This window comes from Oryx dammah, unplaced genomic scaffold (genome assembly GCF_014754425.2).
Source record: "Oryx dammah isolate SB20612 unplaced genomic scaffold, SCBI_Odam_1.1 HiC_scaffold_29, whole genome shotgun sequence".
Classification (NCBI taxonomy): Eukaryota; Metazoa; Chordata; class Mammalia; order Artiodactyla; family Bovidae; genus Oryx; species Oryx dammah.
Window position 1 is genome coordinate 76,171,230 of NW_024070213.1, and position 19,556 is coordinate 76,190,785.

The 19,556-nt window shown below is 36.5% G+C and overlaps 1 protein-coding gene across 1 annotated transcript in view; it reads right to left on the minus strand.

Moving 5' to 3' along the window:
• SLC2A13 (solute carrier family 2 member 13) overlaps nt 1–19,556 on the minus strand; it is a 515,526-nt gene that overhangs the window by 100,045 nt on the left and 395,925 nt on the right. Inside the window, exon 7 of the mRNA XM_040233494.1 lies at nt 16,154–16,279. Within this exon, the coding sequence (XP_040089428.1) occupies nt 16,154–16,279 (126 nt within the window). The remainder of the gene's footprint in view (nt 1–16,153; nt 16,280–19,556) is intronic.

A 19,556-nucleotide genomic window follows, 5' to 3' on the forward strand; every position in this document is an offset into this window, starting at 1 on the left:
TAGTGAAGGACAGGGAAGCCTGGCATGCTGCAGTCCATGGAGTTGTGAAAAGTCAGACATGACTTAGTGTCTGAACAACAAGAGTCACAGAAAGTTCAAGTAAGTCACCATGATGGGGGAATTCAAAATTATTTTAAAACATTTTAAGGTAGGAACACAGAATTTTATAAATTTTACAGTCAGTATTTTGTATCTACCTCATAGTTTGCCATAAACATCAAGCCTTCCATTATTTGAATACGTGAAAGCCAGAGTTATTATGTTTTTTTAATTAAACTCATTCCATATGTATGTATTCTAAAGCATATTTTCACACACTTGCTCTCCCAAATGGTTTTGATCCTAAGGAGTGTACATGATAAAAAAAATTTTTTTTCATATCTTTGTAAAGAAACCTTCATTTATTTACAGTATCTTTGAAATCTGCTTGCATAAATGTTGCTGTTCTAGATTATAAATCTTGAGGTAATGTCTGTGTCTTTTGAAGTACATTTTAAAAATCATATAGCACAATATCAAATCCAATGTTATAAAATACCTTCAGAAAAAATAAATTACTTTGTATTTCCAGCTACAAATGCCATACGAACATGAATAGAATTTAAATTGTTATGAAAATCCAACCTACTATTAATTAGACATAAAAATGCTAACATATGAGTTTTTACATGCATAACTTTCTAATCTTTCCCGCATAAGTCATATATCAAACAAATAAATAACAACAAAAAGGAAAAAATTATTTCTTAGAGGATTCTAGGGCACATTTTGCCTTTGAAAGGAAAATAAAGTTGGTTAATACTTTGGAACTATTTATTTTAAAACTAGATTATTAAATGAAATAGGGCAGCACTTATCATAAGAAATGACAAGTGATGATACAGTGGACAGGGTTATAAGTAATTCTTCCCAGAAACTACAGGGACAGAGCATTTTGCTCTCAGTTTCCAGGTTGCCATGGTGGGCTTATTTTGAAACAGAATTCTGATTGGTACTAATTCACGAATGTCTGTGAAAAATCCAAGGGATAAAACATGCAGTTGTTACTGCATAACTGTAGAAGTTGCAAACACAGAAAATATCTAATAGAAACCCAATTTTGTTTTTGATTTCCTTTTTCTGAAGCTAGCACTGAAATCATGAAAGTAGGAAAGACTTGAATACTAAATGATATGTATAGAGGCAGCAGCTCTCTAATTTCAATATCTGGATTTCAGTTCACACCTGCTGTCTAGCAAGAAACTTCCTGAGAGTATTTGGATTTCTAATGCTATTATTCTTTCTATATCATAGTAATGTATATAGCCTTCCTTTTAAATATCTTTATTAAAATATATAGCAACATTTTAAAGCACAGATACCATTCTTCCATATATCCCTTATACTAATAAATTTCCAAATGCCTTGCCTTACCTTCTACCTGTTTATTTAAAAACATTTCCCTCCTTTTTCTATCAGAATTTTGCCTTCTAAAGTGAAAGCCCTTCACATTAGCCTATATTTGTAAACCTAGCGGTTCCTACCACATATGGGAATATTCCTCAAAGTTAAGTCATTTGTTAACTGCCATATCTTTCTTTTTTCTGCTCAGTTCTGTTCCTCAGTCATGTCCAGTTCTTTGTGATCCCATGGACTGTAGCACGCCAGGCTTCCCTGTTCATCACCAACTCCCAGAGCCTGCTCAAACTCTTGTCCATTGAATTGGTTGATGCCATCCAACCATCTTATCCTCTGTCATCCCCTTCTCCTCCTGCCTTCAATCTTTCCCAGCATCAGGGTCTTTTCTACTGAGTCAGTTCTTCCCATCAGGTGGCCAAAGTATTGGAGTTTCAGCTTCAGCATCATTCCTTCCAATGAATATTCAGGACTGATTTCCTTCAAGGTTGACTGGTTTGATCTCCTTGCAGTCCAAAGCACTCTCAGGAGTCTTCTCCAATACCACAGTTCAAAAGCATCAATTCTTTGGTGCTCAGCTTTCTTTATAGTCCAATTCTCACACTCATTGCTTTGACTAGATGGACCTTTTGTTGGCAAAGTAATGTCTTTGCTTTTTAATATGCTGTCTAGGTTGGTCATAGCTTTTCTTCCAAGGAGCAAGAGTCTTTTAATTTCATTGCTGCAGTCACCAGTGTGCAGTGATTCTGGAGCCCAAGAAAATAAAGTCCGTCACTGTTTCCATTGTTTCCCCATCTATTTGCCATGAAGTGATGGGACCAGATGCCATGATCTTAGTTTCTCAAATGTTGTGTTTTAAGCCAACTTTCCCCTGTACTATTATATAATTGTTATAAAAAATGAGCTTCCTTTTATAATGGAAGTAAATTTCATGCCACTTGCACAGGGGAGTACAGTTCATCTTGCTTCATCAGTCAGAAGTGAGTAGGTTTTATGGAGATAACAAAAGAACCCCAAAATCAAGTGCCATAAGCTAGGCTAATTTGCTGCTCATGCTACTGGTCCATCTGAGGTCAGTTGTGATTCTGCTCCACCTTTTCTCTACTCTGGGACCAAAGCTAATGGAACACCTTCTATTCTGGGACATTGCCAAATTTACTGCAGAGGGAAAAGAGGATATGGCCAATCCTTTCTCTTAAAATTTTAGTTTAGAAGTGACACAGATTGGTTCCACTTCCATTTCCTTGGCCACAGCAAGTCACGTGGATAAGAGTGAATGTGCCATGGACATCTAATCCTTCCCGAGACAGTACAGCAGATATTTTGAACAATAATACATTCAAACACACTTGTCATGAACAGAAGATAATTAAAGTAAAAATGAAATAAAAAAGACAATGATATTAATTTCCAGTTAGATAATGTTTCCTTCCAAGTGTTAAAATCATGGCACAGTAAATTATGTCAGCTGGAACTTCCCTCATGGTCCAGAGTCTGTGCTCCCAACGCAGGGGCCTGGGTTTGATCCCTGATCAGGGAACTAGATCCCTGTCACAACTAAGTGTTTGCATGCCGCAACTAAAGATTTTGCATGCTGCAATGAAGAGCGAAGACTCTATGATATGACTAAAACTGCTACAGCCAAATAAATAGATAAATATTAAAAAATAATGCTAACTGATTTTCTTCTTAATATATTTTAAGGAGAATTATATCTCTATATATGACATAATATCATACCCTAAGTATTACATAAAATCATTTGCCTAAAATCATTCTGTTTAGTCGATCAGTTGTGTCTGACTTTTTGTGACCCCCTGGACTGCAGCATGCAAGGCTTCCCTGTCCTTTACCATCTCCTGGAGTTTGTTCAAACTCTTGTCCATTGAGTCAGTGATGCCATCCAACCAATCATCCTTTGTTGTCCCCTTCTCTTCCTGCCTTCAATCTTTCCCAGCATCAGTGTCATTACCAATATTGTTTATATATCTATAAAAATACATCTACAAAAGTCAAATCTAAATAAGGCTCTCTGAAACTGTGATCGAAGCACATGCAATTCATGTCTCTATACTTATCCTCATATAAAAATTCCTACAGTTTTCTTCAGTGAGAAAAAAAACTCACTGACTACTTTTCAAATGATACAAACTGAAGAATAATTTCTAAAAATGAAGAAGGTAAAGGAACTGACTAGAAATGGAAAGTTTTGGCCTCAGCTGAAGAATAGTCAAAACATTATGAACATTACTACTTTCTTAAATAAAACTGTTAAATTGTGTTTATTATAATTAAATGTCAACCAAGAAATTGGACAGAATAACATCGAGGAGGGAGATAAGTTATTCACAAATGTTAGTTCTTTTCTGATTTGCACACTTTGCAACATAAATAGCATCAGAATCTGTAATATAGATAATCACCAAAACCAGGAGAGTCTTAGCTTCCGGACATGAGAAGAACCAAGAGGCATACAATCTCTAAAATTATTTATGGATAGATAAAACTTAGAACATATAGTATACAGCTACAGATCTTAAAGGGATTAATCTAGCATAATGACTATTATTCAAGCAAAAGCATTTTAAAAATGTAGCTTAAAGAGGAAAACTGTGAGGCTGTCATCACTCTGATAACAAAACCAGACAAAGATATCACACACACACAAAATTATAGACCAATATCACATATGAACCTAGATGCAAAAATCCTCAACAAAATGCTAACAAACCTAACATGAACGTGAAAGGCACTCAGTTGTATCTGACTCTTTGCAACCCCATGGAATATATAGTACATAGAATTCTTCAGGCCAGAATGCTGGTGTGGGTAGCCATTCCCTTCTCCAGGGGATCTTCCCAACCCAGGAATCGAACCCAGGCCCCCCTCCTTGCAGGAGTATTCTTTACCAGCTGAGCCACAAGGGAAGCTCAAGAATACTGGAGTGGGTAAACTATCCCTTCTCTAGTAGATCTCCCTGACCCAGGAATTGAACTTAGGTCTCCTGCATTGCAAGCAGATTCTTTACCAGCTGAGCTACCAGGGAAGCCCTAAGGTAGCAACATATTAAAAGGATCCTATACCATGATCAAGTGGGATTTATCCCAAGGATTAAAGTACTTTGCAATATCTACAAATCAGTCAATGTGATATACCACAAACCATATGATCATTTTACTATATGCAGAAAAAGATTTTCATAAAATTCAACATCCCTTGATGGCAAAAAATCTCTAGGAATTGGGCATAAAATATAGGGAATATATCTCAACATAAAAAAGGCCATGTACGATAAACCCACAGTTAACATCACAGTCAGTGGTGAAGAGGTGAAAGCATTCACTCTAAGGACAGGAACAAGACAAAGATATCAACTCTCACATAGTTTTAGAACTCTTAGGCACAGCAATCAGAGAAGAAAAAAGTAAATAAAAGGAATTCAAATTGAAATGTAAAACTGTCACTATCTGCAGATGACATGATATTATAGATAGATTATACATGATATTATACATATTATACATAGAAAATTCTAAAGGTGGCAGCAGAAAACTACCGGAGCTCATCAATGAATTAGATAAAGTTTTAGGGTACAAAATTAATATACAATATGACACATTTCTATATACTATGTATTTCTATATATATATTTCTATACATATTTCTGGGGCTTCCCAGGTGGCCCAGTGGGTAAAGAATCCTGCCAATGCAGGAGATACAGGAGATTTGCATTCAGTCCCTGGGTTGGGAAGGTCCCCTGGAGGATAGCATGGCAAGCCACTCCAGGATTCTTGCCTGAACAATCCTGTGGACAGAGGAGCCTGGTGGGCTGCAGTCCACAGGGTTGTAAAGAGTCAGACATGACTGGAGCGACTGAGTAGGCATATTTCCATTCTTGGATTAGATGAATAAATATTGTTAAAATGGCCATACTGCCCAAGGCAATCTAGAGATCCACTGCAATCCAAATTAAATTATCAATGGCATTTTTCACAGAAAAGGAGAAAAAATTTTTTTGATTTGTATGGAAACACAAAAGATATCAAAGTTAAAGCAATCTTAAGAAAGAAGAATGGGGCTGGATGAATCAAGCTCTCTGACTTCAGACTATACTACAAAGCTACAGTCCTCAAAATAGCATGGTACCGGCACAAAAACAGACACAAAGATCAGTGGAACAGTATAGAAAGCACAGATATAGATCCATGCACTTAAGGTCAATTAATGGCCAACAAATGAGGCAAGAATACACACTGGAGAAAAGAAAGTCTCTTCAATAAGTGGTGCTGGGAAAAATGGACAGCTACATTTAAAGAATGAAATTAGAACATTCTCTAATACTGTACACCAAAATAAACTCAAAATAGATTAAAGACCTAAATGTAAGACCAGATACTTTTAAACTCCTAGAGGAAAACAAAGGCAGGACACTGTTTGACCTAAATTGCAGGAATATTTTCTTTGGCTCTGTCTCCTAGAGTAAAGGAAAAACAATAAAGAAAAATTAAAAAATGGGATCTAATTAAACCTAAAAGCTTTTGCACAGTAAAGGAAACCACAAATAAAACAAAGAGATAATCTATGTAGTGGGAGAAAATATTTGCAAATGGTGCAACTGATGAAAGATCAATTTAAAAAATATACAAACAGCTCACATAGCTCCATAACACAAAAACAAGCAACCCAAACAAAAAATGACCAGAAGACTTAAACAGACATTTCTGCAAAGAAGACATACAGATGGGTAACAGGCACATGAAAATATGCTCAACATTTCTAATTATTTGAGAAATGCAAACCAAACCACAATGACGTATCACCTCACATTAGTCAGAATAGCCATAATTAAAAATCTACAAATAATAAATGTTGGTGAGGGTGTGGAGAAAACGTAACCTTCCTGTTGGTGGGAATACAAATTGGTAGAAACATAATGGAGAACAGTATGGAGATTGTTTAAAAAACTAAAAATAGAATTACCATATAATACAATACTCCCACTCCTGGGCATATATCTGCAGAAAATGCAAATTCAAGAAGATAAGTGCAACTCAACGTTCATAGCAGCATGAGTCACAATAGCCAATACTGGAAGCAACCTAAATGGCCACTAACAGATGAATGGATAAAGAAGATATAGTGTATATACACAATGGAATGCTACTCAGCCATGAAAAAATAATGAAATAATTCCATTTGCAGCAATATGAGTGGCCACAGAGACCACCGTACTAAGTGAACTATGTCAAAGACAAACATCATACAATATAACTTTTATGTGAAATCTTAAAAAGTGATACAAATGAACTTATTTACAAAACAGAAACAGACTCACAGACTTAGAGAATGAACTTATAGTTGCTGCGAGAATGATGGAGAGAAGAGATAGTAAGGGAGTTTGGGATGGACATGTTCACACTATTATATTTAAAACAGATAACCAAAATGACCTACTGTATGGCATATGGAACTCTGCTCAATGTGGCAGAGTTCGATAGGAGAGTTTGGGGCAGAATGGATACATGTACATATATGGCTGAGTCCCTTTGCTGTTCGCCTGAACATATCAAATTGTTTGTTAATCAGCTATACTTCAGTACAGAATAAAAATTTTAAATAAAAAACAGAAAGAGATGTGCATATGTAGAAAACAAACTATGGCTACCAAAGGGGAAAGGAGTTGGAGGGATAACTATGGAATCTGAGATTAACAGATACAGACTACTATATGTAAAATAGATAAACAACAAGACCTATTATACAGCACAGGGAACATATTACATATCTTGCAATAACTTAAAATGGAATAGAATCTGAAAAATAATATATGTATGTGTGTATATATATATAAAATCACTTTGCTCTACAACCCAAAGATCATAAATAAATAAAAAAATAAAAAATGATAAAAACCAAAATTGAGTAAAGAATTCTATGTTAGATTCTTTGTTACTTCTCTTGATACAAAATAAATACTAGGAAAGATTAATATTGAACTATATTGTTATTAGTTTAGAAGCACAGCATGAATATTTTAAATCCTTTTAAACATGAATAACTAATACAAATATCAATCTTGTACATAAGATACTGATATAGCTTGTTTCTATCCTTTATTGAGCCCATCCTTGCAGGAAATATTCCCCTGATATCTCTGATTTTCTTGAAAAGATCTCTAGTCCTTCCCATTCTATTGTTTTCTCCTATAAAGGACAAAAAGAGTAAGGATCTAACAGAAGCAGAAGAATTAAGAAGTGGCAAGAATATACAGAAGACTATTCAAAAAGGTTTTAATGACCCAGATAACCACGATGATGTGGTCCCTTACCTAGACTGGACATTCTGAAGTGTGAAGTCAAGTGGGCCTTGGGAAGCATTGCTGTGAACAAAGGTATTGGAAGCGGTGGCATTCCAGCTGAGCTATTTAAAATCCTAAAATATGTAGCTGTTAAAAGTGCTGCACTCAATATGCCAGCATATTTGGAAAACTCAGCCATGGCCATAGGACTAGAAAAGTCAGTTTTCATTCCAATCCCAAAAGAAGGCAATGCCAAAAAATGTTCAAACTACCACACAATTGCACTCATTTCAGATGCCAGTTTGGTAAAGCTCAAAATTCTTCAAGCTAGGCTTTAGCAGTATGTGAACTGAGAACTTCCAGATGTATAGTTGAGTTTAGAAAAGACAGAGAGAGAGAGATCAAATTGCCAACATCTGTTGGATCAGATAAATAAAGGGAATTCCAGGAAAACATCTACTTCTGCTTCATTGACTACACAGAAGTCTTTGACTGTGTGGATCACAACAAATTGTGGAAAACTCTTTAAGAGATGGGAGTACCAGACCACCTTACTTGTTTCCTGAGAAACCTGTATTGGGTCAAGAAGCAACAGTTAGTACTGGACATGGAACAATGGACTGATTCCAAATTGGGAAATGAGTACATCAAAGCTGCATAGTGTCACCCTACTTGTTTAACTTCTTTGCAGAGGACATCATGTGAAATGCCAGGTTGGATGAATCACAAGCTGGAATCTAGAAATATCAACAATGTCAGAAATGCAGGTGATATCACTCTAATGGCAGAAAGTGAAGAGGAACTGAAGAGCATCTTGATGAGGGTAAAGAGAAGAGTGAAAAGAATGGCTTGAAACTCAACATTAAAAAACTAAGATCAGGGTATCCAGTCCCATCACTTTATGGCAAACAGAAGGGAAAGAAGCAGAAGCAGTGACAGATTCTTTTCTTGGGTTCCAAAAATCACTGCAGACAGTGCCTGCAGCCATGAAATTAAAAGATACTTGTTCCTTGGAAGGAAAACTATGATACACTTAGACACCACATTAAAAAGCAGAGATATCACTTTGCTCGCAAAGGTATGAATAGCCAAAGCTATGATTTTTCTATTAGTCATGTATAATTGTGAGAGCTGGACCATAAAGAAGGATGAGTGAAAAAGAATTGATGCCTTTGAACTGTGGTGCTGGAGAAGACTTGAGAGTCCCTTGGACAGCAAGGAGATGAAACCAGTCCAATACAAAAGAAATCAACCCTGAATATTCAATGGAAGGACTGATGCTGAAGGTGAAGTTCCAAAACTATGGCCAACTGATGTGAAGAGCCAACTCATTAGAAGAGACCCTGAGGCTAGGAAAGACTGGAGGCAAAATGAGAAGGAGGCAGAAGTTGGTCAGATAACATCACTGACTTAATGGACATGAATTTGGGCGAACTTCAGGAGATAGTGGAGGATAGGAGAGCCTGGTGTGTCCATGGGGTCACAGAGAGTTGGACATGACTTAGTGACTAAACAACAACTTATTTTGTTAACGATAAAATAAATTCCTGTTTCTAAAGGCAAAACTGATAAATGTCTTTACAGATTAAAACACAAAAGGTGAAAAAGGGGAAACTTTCTTTTGCTATTTGGTCGACTTCCATAGTATTGTATACCGTCACCATAGAAATATTGCTTCCCTAGTATACCAATGAATGTTTCAAGGAAATGTGCTAAATATTTCTTCCAATAATGATCAAATATGTACTTTACCATGTGTAAAATAGCTTATGGGAAGATGCTAGATAATGCACGGAGTTCAGCCTGGTGCTCTGTGATGACTAGAGGGTGAGTTGTGCGGGTGGGAGGAAGGCAGAAGATGGAGGGGATATACGTATGGCTGATTATGTACAGCTGATTCGTGCTGCTGTATGGCAGAAATAAACACAACATTTTCAAGCAATTACCCTCCAGTTCAAAAAAAGGTATTTTTTCATGTAGTATGACTACAAGTAATGCATAGTATGCATATCAGGAGTACATGATTTTTATTTTTTACAACTTTCTGAGTGCTTTCATGAGTACCAGGTAAACATTTAACATTGTTTATTAAAACCATATCACTCCCATGTTTCCTTTAGAGGTTTCCTTTCTTGGAAATAAGTAAGAATGTAGAGGATATTACTAAAATAAAATGATGGGAACATTGTATCCTCTCATTTGGAACTTTGGTGTTTTCAAACCCTTATATAATTTCTGGTGATGGCAGCCTTTTCCATTTTTTATAAAATAATTATTGACTGAATTGTCTGGTAAGGCACTGAGGGATATAAAATAGTGCAGGATATGAACACTGGAATTTATAATCTAAGAGAAAAGATACATTCAAACTCAAATCACTATCATATAATACAATATAATTATCATATGTTAGACAGTTAAGTGCTAGAGGAAAACAGGGGATATAATAAGCATTGTTCTCAGGGGCTAATCAAAGAGACTTCAAGGGAAAAAGGTGATATCTGATCTGGGCAAAAAATAATCCATAGAAGTCAGAGGCAGAGATTCAAAAGAGAGAGGAGGATAAATCCTACGCAGAATGCACAGAATGAGGAAAGGCAAAGAGATGGGAAATCATAATGGATATTAGGGTGATAGCAGAGGGTTTTGACTAACTAGAATTCTATATGGAAGAGAGATGGGTGGCTGGGAAAACAGGCTGGGTGTTGCATCAGAGTGCAGCTTTGAGAAATATATCTGCTGAATGAATACAATAAACCAGGAATCAGCACAAGTTAGAACAATGAACTGCCAAATAAGGATCTATGTAGCTATTTTGATGTATTTAATTACAGAGCGAAAATGTTATATTATAGGAAACAAACACTGAATCAGCACATTAAGAAAGTATCCCTAATTAGCAATACTTTTAAAGAATCAGGATGTTTGAAGTTCCAGAATAGATTATTTATATTTTTGTGAATAGAAACCCAGGAGAAAAAGAGGTGGATGAATAGACATAGACAAATAAATAGAAAGTACTCTAATGTACTTATCTGTTGGTTGTCGTTTAGGTGGTTTAATCACTAAGTTGTGTCCAACTCTTGCAATCCCAGGGACTGTAGCCTGTCAGGCTCCTCTGTCCATGGAATTCTCCAGGCAAGAATACTGGAGTGGGTTGCCATTTCTTTCTCCAATGCATGAAAGTGAAAAGTAAAATTGAAGTCGCTCAGTTGTGTGCGACTCTGAGCAACCCCATGGACTGCAGCCTACCGGGCTCCTCTGTCCATGGGATTTTCCAGGCAAGAGTACTGGAATGGGTTGCCATTCCCTTCTCCTACAGACACATACATACACAAATACATATATGCTGTGCAAATTATAAGTGTGCAACTTTCAGTATAATTCAAAGAATTATACTATATGCTTTTTTTTCTTTTAAACATATTATTTTAAAGTCTCTTAAATTTTTTTTGGTAATGTAAGGTTCTTTTTGTGTTCATTCTTCTGTCTGTCACATGTGGTAGCTTTCTTTCATAAACTGATATAGTTTAAAATTTTTTACTGCTATCTCATATTTGCTTTTGGTGGAAGTCTCATATGTCCTGGGTTCTGATAACTGCATGTTTGCTAAGTTAGCTTTATGGATGTCTCCAGTTTGGGACCCACATTTTGATTTTTTACTATTCATGTTTCTCAGTCCCTTCACAAGGGCAGTATGAAATTAGAAGCCACATTTCCCTATAGTAAAGGCTTCTGGTTTTGCTTTCTCATGTGTGACACTGTTTCAACTCAAGGTCCCAAGTGGGTCACAGAGAGTTTTGCCCAGCACAGTCCAACAGATTTTCTTGTCTCTGTTTCAGAGCCTAGGTGGCCCATCATAGTTCTAGAGACAAGACTTGGAGTTTTGTCTTCTTAGCACCTAAATCACTAGCCTCTCACCTTTTAGACTGCCTTCTGTTCTGATATTCTCGTATGCTGTTGGGTTTCCACATGGGCTTTTGCTTCTCTCACTCTCACTGGTAGCATCTGGGCATTTCTTTCAAGTTCAGCTGTGATTTAAACCTATATTAAGCCTCTGTGTGGGATGCATGTGGGAGATGCAGAGGATGATGGGCAGGAGGAAAGATTTTCTATTAGTTCAGTGTACTGAGTTTTCTAGAAGTATGTTAAATGATTTTAACATGGGTTTTCCTTTTTAAAAATTTTTAATTGTAAAATACACAATACACAACATTTACTATCTTAATTAACCATTTAAATTTTTAATCATTTTAAACTGTATAGTTCAGCAGTAAGTATATTCACCTTATTGTGTAAGCAAATCTCCAAAACTCATTCCATTTTCCAAAACTGAAACCCCGTAACCATTAACAACAACTCCCTATTTCCTTCTTCCTTCTGTGGCAACTACTACTCTTCATTCTTCCTCTATAAAGCTGAGTACTCTAGGTACCTCATGTTAATGGATTCATTTGGTATTTGCTCATTTCACTCATCATCTTGTATTCAAGGCTCATTCATGTTGTAGTAGCCAGAATTTCTTTTCTTAAATATGTATAATTGTATGTATATATAGTTTGCTTATCCATCAATGTTTGCTTATCAAATGTCAAGTAGCATTTGAGTCGCTTCCAACTTCTGGCTATTGTGAACAATGCTGCTGTGAATACGGTATTCAAATAAAACTTCAAGACCTTATTTTCAATGCTTTTGGATGTATACTCAAAGTAGAATTATTAGATGACATATAAATCTATCTTGAAATTATGTAAAAACTGCCACACCGTTTTCCATAGTGGCTGCACCATTTTATATTCCTATCTACACTGCATACAGTTTCCAATTTTTCCAATCTTCCACAACAGTTATTGTTTTATTTTCTTTGTTATTTGTTTTTTATCCTAAGGCATCTGAGATAATACTTCATTGTAGTTTGACTTGCATTTCCCTAATAATTAGTGCTGCTGAACAGTTTTTCATGAGCTTTGTCATTTGTGTATCTTTTTTGGAGAACAAGGATAAACAAAAAACTTTTTGATTAAAACATAAAAGGCTTTCCCAGTGGCTCAGTGGTAAAGAATCCATCGCAATGAGGAGATGCAGGAGACGTGGGTTCAATCCCTGAGTTGGGAAGATCCCCTAGAGGAAGGCCTGGCAACTCATGCCAGTATTCTTGCTTACAGAATCTCATGCAAAGAGAAACCTGTCAGGCTACATACAGTTCATAGGGTGGCAAAGACTTGGACAAGACTGAAGCAACTGAGCACATATGTTCACACAGAAAAGCATACTGATTGACAAAGTTTTATTTCAAATTAATTGTAGTTAATTATATGGATAAATGCTTTTCATTATGTTGAGATAAAAATCAGCATACTCTTCATCATGAATGGTATTACCCTTCTATCTGGTGTTTTTCAGGAAACAGTTACAACTAGAGATTCTTTGCAGCTGAAGATGGAGAAGCTCTATATAGTCAGCAAAAACAAGACCTGGAGCTGACTGTGGCTCAGATGATCAGCCCCTTATTGCAAAATTCAGGCTTAAACTGAAGAAAGTAGGGAAGCCATTAGGTAATTCAAGTATGACCTAAATCAAATCTCTTATGATTATACAGTGGAGATGATGAATAGATTCCAGGGATTAGATCTGATAGACAGAATGCTTACCAGAAAAACTATGAAAAAACAGAAAAACTATGGATGGAGGTTTGTAACACTGTATAGAAGGCAGTGACCAAAACCATTCCCCCAAAAAAATTATGCAAGAAGCCTTCTTATGTGAACAATGCAAAGAAATAGAGGAAAACAACAGAATGGGAAAGAAAAGAGATCTCTTCAAGAAAATTGAAGATAACAAGGGAATATTTCTTGCAAGTATGGGTACAATAAAGGACAGAAAAGGCAAGGATCTAACAGAAGCAGAAAGGATTAAGAAGAGGTGGCAAGAATACACAAAAGAACTATTCAAAAAAGGTCTTAATGACTCAGATAACCATGATGGTTTGCTTACTCACTTAGCCAGACAACCTGGAGTGTGAAGTCAAGTGGACCTTATAAGGTTACTATGAACAAAGCTAGTGGAGGTGAAAGGATTCCAACTGAGCTATTTCAAGTCCTAAAAGATGATGCCATTAAAGTGTTGCACTCAGTAGGCCAGCAAATTTGGAAAACTCAGCAGTGGCCATAGGACTGGAAAAGGCCAGTTTTCATTCCATCCCCAAAGAAGGGCAATGCCAAAGAATGTTCAAATTACTGTAAAGTTGTGCTCATTTCACATGCTAGCAAGGTAATGCTCAAAATCCTTCAAGCTAGTCTTGAAGTATGTGAAGTCTTGAAGTACGTGAAGAACTAAGAATTCTAATACTTTGGCCACCTGATGTGAAGAGCCAATTCACTGGAAAAGACCCTGATGCTGGGAAAAATTAAAGACAACAGGAGAAGGGGGCAGCAGAGGATGAGATGGTTTGATGGCATCATTGACACAATGGACATGAGTCTGAGCAAACTCTGAAAGATAGTGAAGGACAGGGAAGCCTGGCGTGCTGCAGTCCATGGGGTCGCAAAGCATCAGACATGACTTGGCAACTGAACAACAGAGATCTGTGATTATGTCATTGAAGTAGTTCAATACTTGACCCTAAAACATCTATAAACAGCATAGCTCAAATAGGAATCCAAGGTAAAGGTAGATTTTTCCCTGAATATTCCATTCTAGGTAATTGCATAAAACCTATCAGCAAAATAAAAATATAATGAATGCTATTTTATCTACAATTGGAGAATCTGTTGTAGGAATTTTTCATGGTAAACATATCCTGCTTTTTTTGTTTTCTTTGTAGTATGGATTGAGGCAACCCAGTATGGTGACCAAGCTAAGAGGAAGATTGCTGCTCAGCACAGAGAAGAGTGAGAAAATCTGCTTTCTTTCCGAGGTGGGAGGTAAAGATTTTTAGGTTATTATTCTGTTAATAATATTCCACAAGCATAAAAGTTTCTTGTATATATGTTTAGTTCTTTGTATTTTTCCTACTTGGGTATTATCTATTTTCACTTTTCTCTAGTAGTGGGTGTAGCCCAGGAATAATGGTACAAAAATATAAATAAAATCTAAAGTAGGTGTAAATAAAAGAAGCAATACACATTTCTATTAAAAAGTTGTAAAGTTTGTTAGTTGCAAAAAGAATAAAACTCTTATTTTGAGACCACCGACCTATAGACCTTCTTGTGAGAAAGAGATAAACATAATTTTAGTGTCTCCATAAGTTTTTAAATTAATTCTATGAAGTACAGGAAACTATATACACAGATTTCAAATTGTTCATAATTCTTGACTAGAAACTTTCAGGCTTCTTCTATTGAAAAAAATCAAAAGGATTAAAACTGTAAAGTATTACATTCAGAAATAATTAATCAATTAACTTCCTAATAAAGCTTGAGTAATGAAAAGCATACACTGCTGCTGCTGCTGCTGCTAAGTCGCTTCAGTCATGTCCAACTCTGTGTGACCCCATAGACGGCGGCCCACCACTAGGTGTTTTTAAAAGAAGCTCTTTCAAGTTTCTTTTTAATCAGTGTATTTAAAATGTGATCTGGATTCTCACTCAATATCATATAATTTACTACTACTACTTTGGAATAATTCCATAATAAAATGATTAATGACAACAACATAATTATTAATAATGACACATTATATTTTCTGGCTCCTAGGATATACAAGCACTTTATTACAGATTTCATTGCCTTCCTCAGTATTAGGAGGCAGACAGCATGAGAGCATGGTAATCTTTTTTTGAGAATTTAAAACACAAAAGCCATGTCAAATAATATTTACATGTTTCTGTATCCATGAATATGAATGCTACCTCATAAATATGGGATATTTGTTCTACACAAGTGTTTCATTTATGTGCCTACTCTAAACCAATGAGATCTGTCAAAAAGAGAAAGATTCACAGTTTCTCATACAGGCCCATAATTACCAACTGTATCCTTATTTTGTTTAATTTCTCTGACTTCCAGAAATGTACAATATGAATTAAAGAATTTAAAATGATAGTAATTCATTGTGACTTCACAATTTTCTGTCTTTCACTTAAGTTTGGGAGTTTGGAAATTATTGGTATAATTAAAAAATTCCCAGTGGGAGAAACTCCCGTGGCAATATTTAGCAATACTTGTCTCAAGGTCCAGACTCCTGTAGCTTATTAGAACAGAGTTGGGTCTGGAATTTGGATCTCCTAAAGTCTAGGCTTGAGTTTATATGCTAAGTTTGTGAAGCATACAGTTGCAATATTTCTACCCACACTCATTGGAATATGTTGCAAAATATTGTAGTTATAAAGAACAAAGATTCTTTTAAAGAAGACCAATTTAAAAGAAGTAGAGTGTATAAGTGCAGTCATTCTAAGTTTAAAAATAAGACTCAAGCTGAAATTTTATCATATATTCTTATGGTACGTAATGAGCAACATACCTGCCCCAGGCTGCCTCATTTGTGGATGCTTTATTAACTGGAACACAGGAAGAGTCAATGACGGTTGATTTATTCATCTGATAACAGAAACCGCAGTCTGGATCCAACATACATTCGTTACAGTAACTGTAAAATGAAACGAGTTGTAGTCATGTTAACAGAGACAACTGATGCTCAGCACACACTGTATTCTATGTGCTCCCCTACATTTTCCACGCTACTCTGCAGTAAGCTTGGGGCCATGTGACTCTGTTTGGCTCTGGCAAATAACTTGTGATAAGGCAGGTGAGAACTGGATGATTTCTTTCATCTCTCCCTATCCTGGATGCAGTAATTTTGGAAACCACTGTGAAATGGAGGTGGACTGGATGTGCAATACTGTATGTAGAAGAACTCCAGTCTGCCAGCAGCAAATATACTTTTGCTTTCCTAAGCCACTGAGATTTGTTACCAGAGCACGGACTGGTCCATTTTGAACCAGCTACCTGGTTCCAAACTGTACCAAAGCCTTTACTTCTCTTAACTGTTTCCATCATGTACCATATCTTTTAAAAAATGGAATTGTTTCCTAATATAAACCATGAAATAGAAAATTCAAAGAATGAAAAAAAAATTACATCTAGAGCAAAAAGTTAAAAATGCCACCACTGTAAGAATGGTCAGAGTTAACATCCTGGGAGATACTTGTACTTTTAATAAATATATATTGAAAATCAACTATGTTGTATGTTTAATTAAAAGAAGTTGTAACCTTTAAAAACTGCATAAATTTTTCTGAAAAAGAGAAAAGAATAAAGGTTGGTATAGGTGAAAAGGCTAACTTTTCCCATCCACTGGTTGGATTACAGAGCCATTACCAACTAATCATTGCTCACCTAAGAGCAATATCCTCACTTCAGGAAAATTTTAAAGAGGCAAAATCCTTTAGAGGGCAGGATTTTCCAACATAAGCCAACAGTGTGCTTGTAGAATGAATTTCCTCACTATCATACTATTTGCCAGACAAACCTGGAACACTTTATACACAGTAGGCACATACAAGGTATGGAGACCCTAAGATGAATAAATTAAAGTCCCTGCTCTGCTCCTTGGTAGATAAAAGGCAAGGATAAGAAATAGCTATACCTGCTAATAATGATGATATGATAGAAAACAGAAATAAGGGCAGAGACCTGATTATTTGCCTGTAAGAATGGGGGATAATTTCAGAGATGATATTTGAGCTGGATCATAAGAAATTTACCAGGGAAAGAAGTAGAGAGAAGAGTATTTCAGGGAACAACTTATTACATAATTAAAGATAAGTCAGTACAGACTTATTAAATATCTACTTTGTACAAGTAATTACACAGTAGAGTGTGGGAGAGAAACGGTAAGAACTAATGCAAGCTATCTGAAAAAGACACGAATCATCAAAATCAAAATACTTCTTTGATGCATTTAGCTAAATGGAAAAGACTGGCATTGTTTAAAAATTAGACACTGCCATTCTGTCTGTAAATCTTTACAAATAGTCTATTTTTAATGAGACTTTCAGCTCAGTTCAGTTCAGTCACACAGTCGTGTCTGACTCTGTGACCCCATGAATCACAGCACGCCAGGCCTCCCTGTCCATCACCAACTCCCAGAGTTCACTCAGACTCATGTCCATTGAGTCAGTGATGCCATCCAGTCATCTCATCCTCTGTCTCCCCCTTCTCTTCCTGCCCCCAATCCCTCCCAGCTTCAGGGTCAACTCTTCGCATGAGGTGGCCAAAGTACTGGAGTTTCAGCTTCAGCATCAGTTGTTCCAATGAACACCCAGGACTGATCTTTAGGATGGACTGATTGGATCTCCTTGCAGTCCAAGGGACTCTCAAGAGTCTTCTCCAACACCACAGTTCTAAATCATCAATTTTTTGGTGCTCAGCTTTCTTCACAGTCCACCTCTCACCTCCATACATGACCACTGGAAAAACCATGGCCTTGACTAGACAGACCTTTGTTGGCAAAGCAGTATCTCTGCTTTTCAATATGCTATCTAGATTGGTCATAACTTTCCTTCCAAGGAGTAAGCGTCTTTTAATTTCATGGCTGAAATCACCATCTTCAGTGGTTTTGGAGCCCCCCAAAATAAAGTCTGACACTGTTACAGCCGTATACTAAAAGCAAAAAAAAAAAAAAAGGAAAAAGAGGTCTTTCAAAGCCTATCGAAAGATCAACATACTTTAGAAATGTGATACAGTATAGTGAACCTAAAATTGTCTATACCTGTGATAAACAGAATAAAACAGAAATCATGAGAAGTACTCTGAGCTTCTGGCTTTAAGAACTAGACTAGGCTAATTTGGAAGGGAAGATCATTCCTACTAGTATTTTGTTCATTTATTCTGCCCATATGAAGTAGAATTAAAACCCTGATGGTTTCAGTGGCTTTAAATGATAATCATTTGGGAAATGTCAATTCACCCATTTGTAGAGAAATGACTATTTAAATTTTTTGAAAAATACTTATTTCCCATAAAAGGCCAAAAACCAGTTACCTACTGTCTTTAATTTTTGTCAGTTTGATTACTATGTGTTCTTTATCTATATTCTGTTCTGTGGCAGTGATTTCCACCATTCTGACCTCCAGGTTATACTTCTGCCTCACTCTGCTATTGATTCCATCTCTTGTATTATTCACTTCTCTTTGTTTGTTCTTTAGTTCCTATAGGTCTTTGGTAAATATTTCTTGTACCTTCTCCATTGTTTCACAAGATCCCAGATCACCTTCACTATCATTATTCTGAATTCTTTATCTAGAAGGTTGCCTATCTCTATTTCATTTAGCTGTTTTTCTAAGATTTTGTCTTTTCCCTTCATCTGGGACATAACTTTCTGCTTTTTCATCATGATTTACTTTCTGTAATATCTTTTTTGTTCCAGCTGCTGTGGGACTGTGGTTCTTCTTGCTTCTTCTGTCTGTCCTCTGGTGGAGGAGGCTAAAAGGCTTGTGTAAGCTTCCTGATGGGATGGACTGGCAAAGGGAAAAACTAGGTCTTGCTCTAGCAAGCAGGGCATTACTCAGTAAAACTTTAATCCAATAATACAGTGATGGCTGGGTTTGCATTCCCTTTTGGTACTTGTTTGGCTTGAGGGGACCCAGTTCCGGGGTCCATGGGCTCTATGGTAGGGTTAACAGCAAACTCCAAGAGGGTTTACACCAAAGGAGACCTTCCTGGCCTGTTGCTGCCAGTGGCCCTGTGCCTGTGGTGAGGCTTTGCCAACCCATACCTTCACAGGAGACCCTCCAACACTTGCAGGTAGTTTTGGTTCAGTCTCCTGTGGGATCACTGCTCCTTTACTCTGGGTCTTGGTGCACACAAGATTTTGTTTGTACCCTCCAAGACAGGAGTCTGTTTCCCCCTCCTGTGGAAGTCCT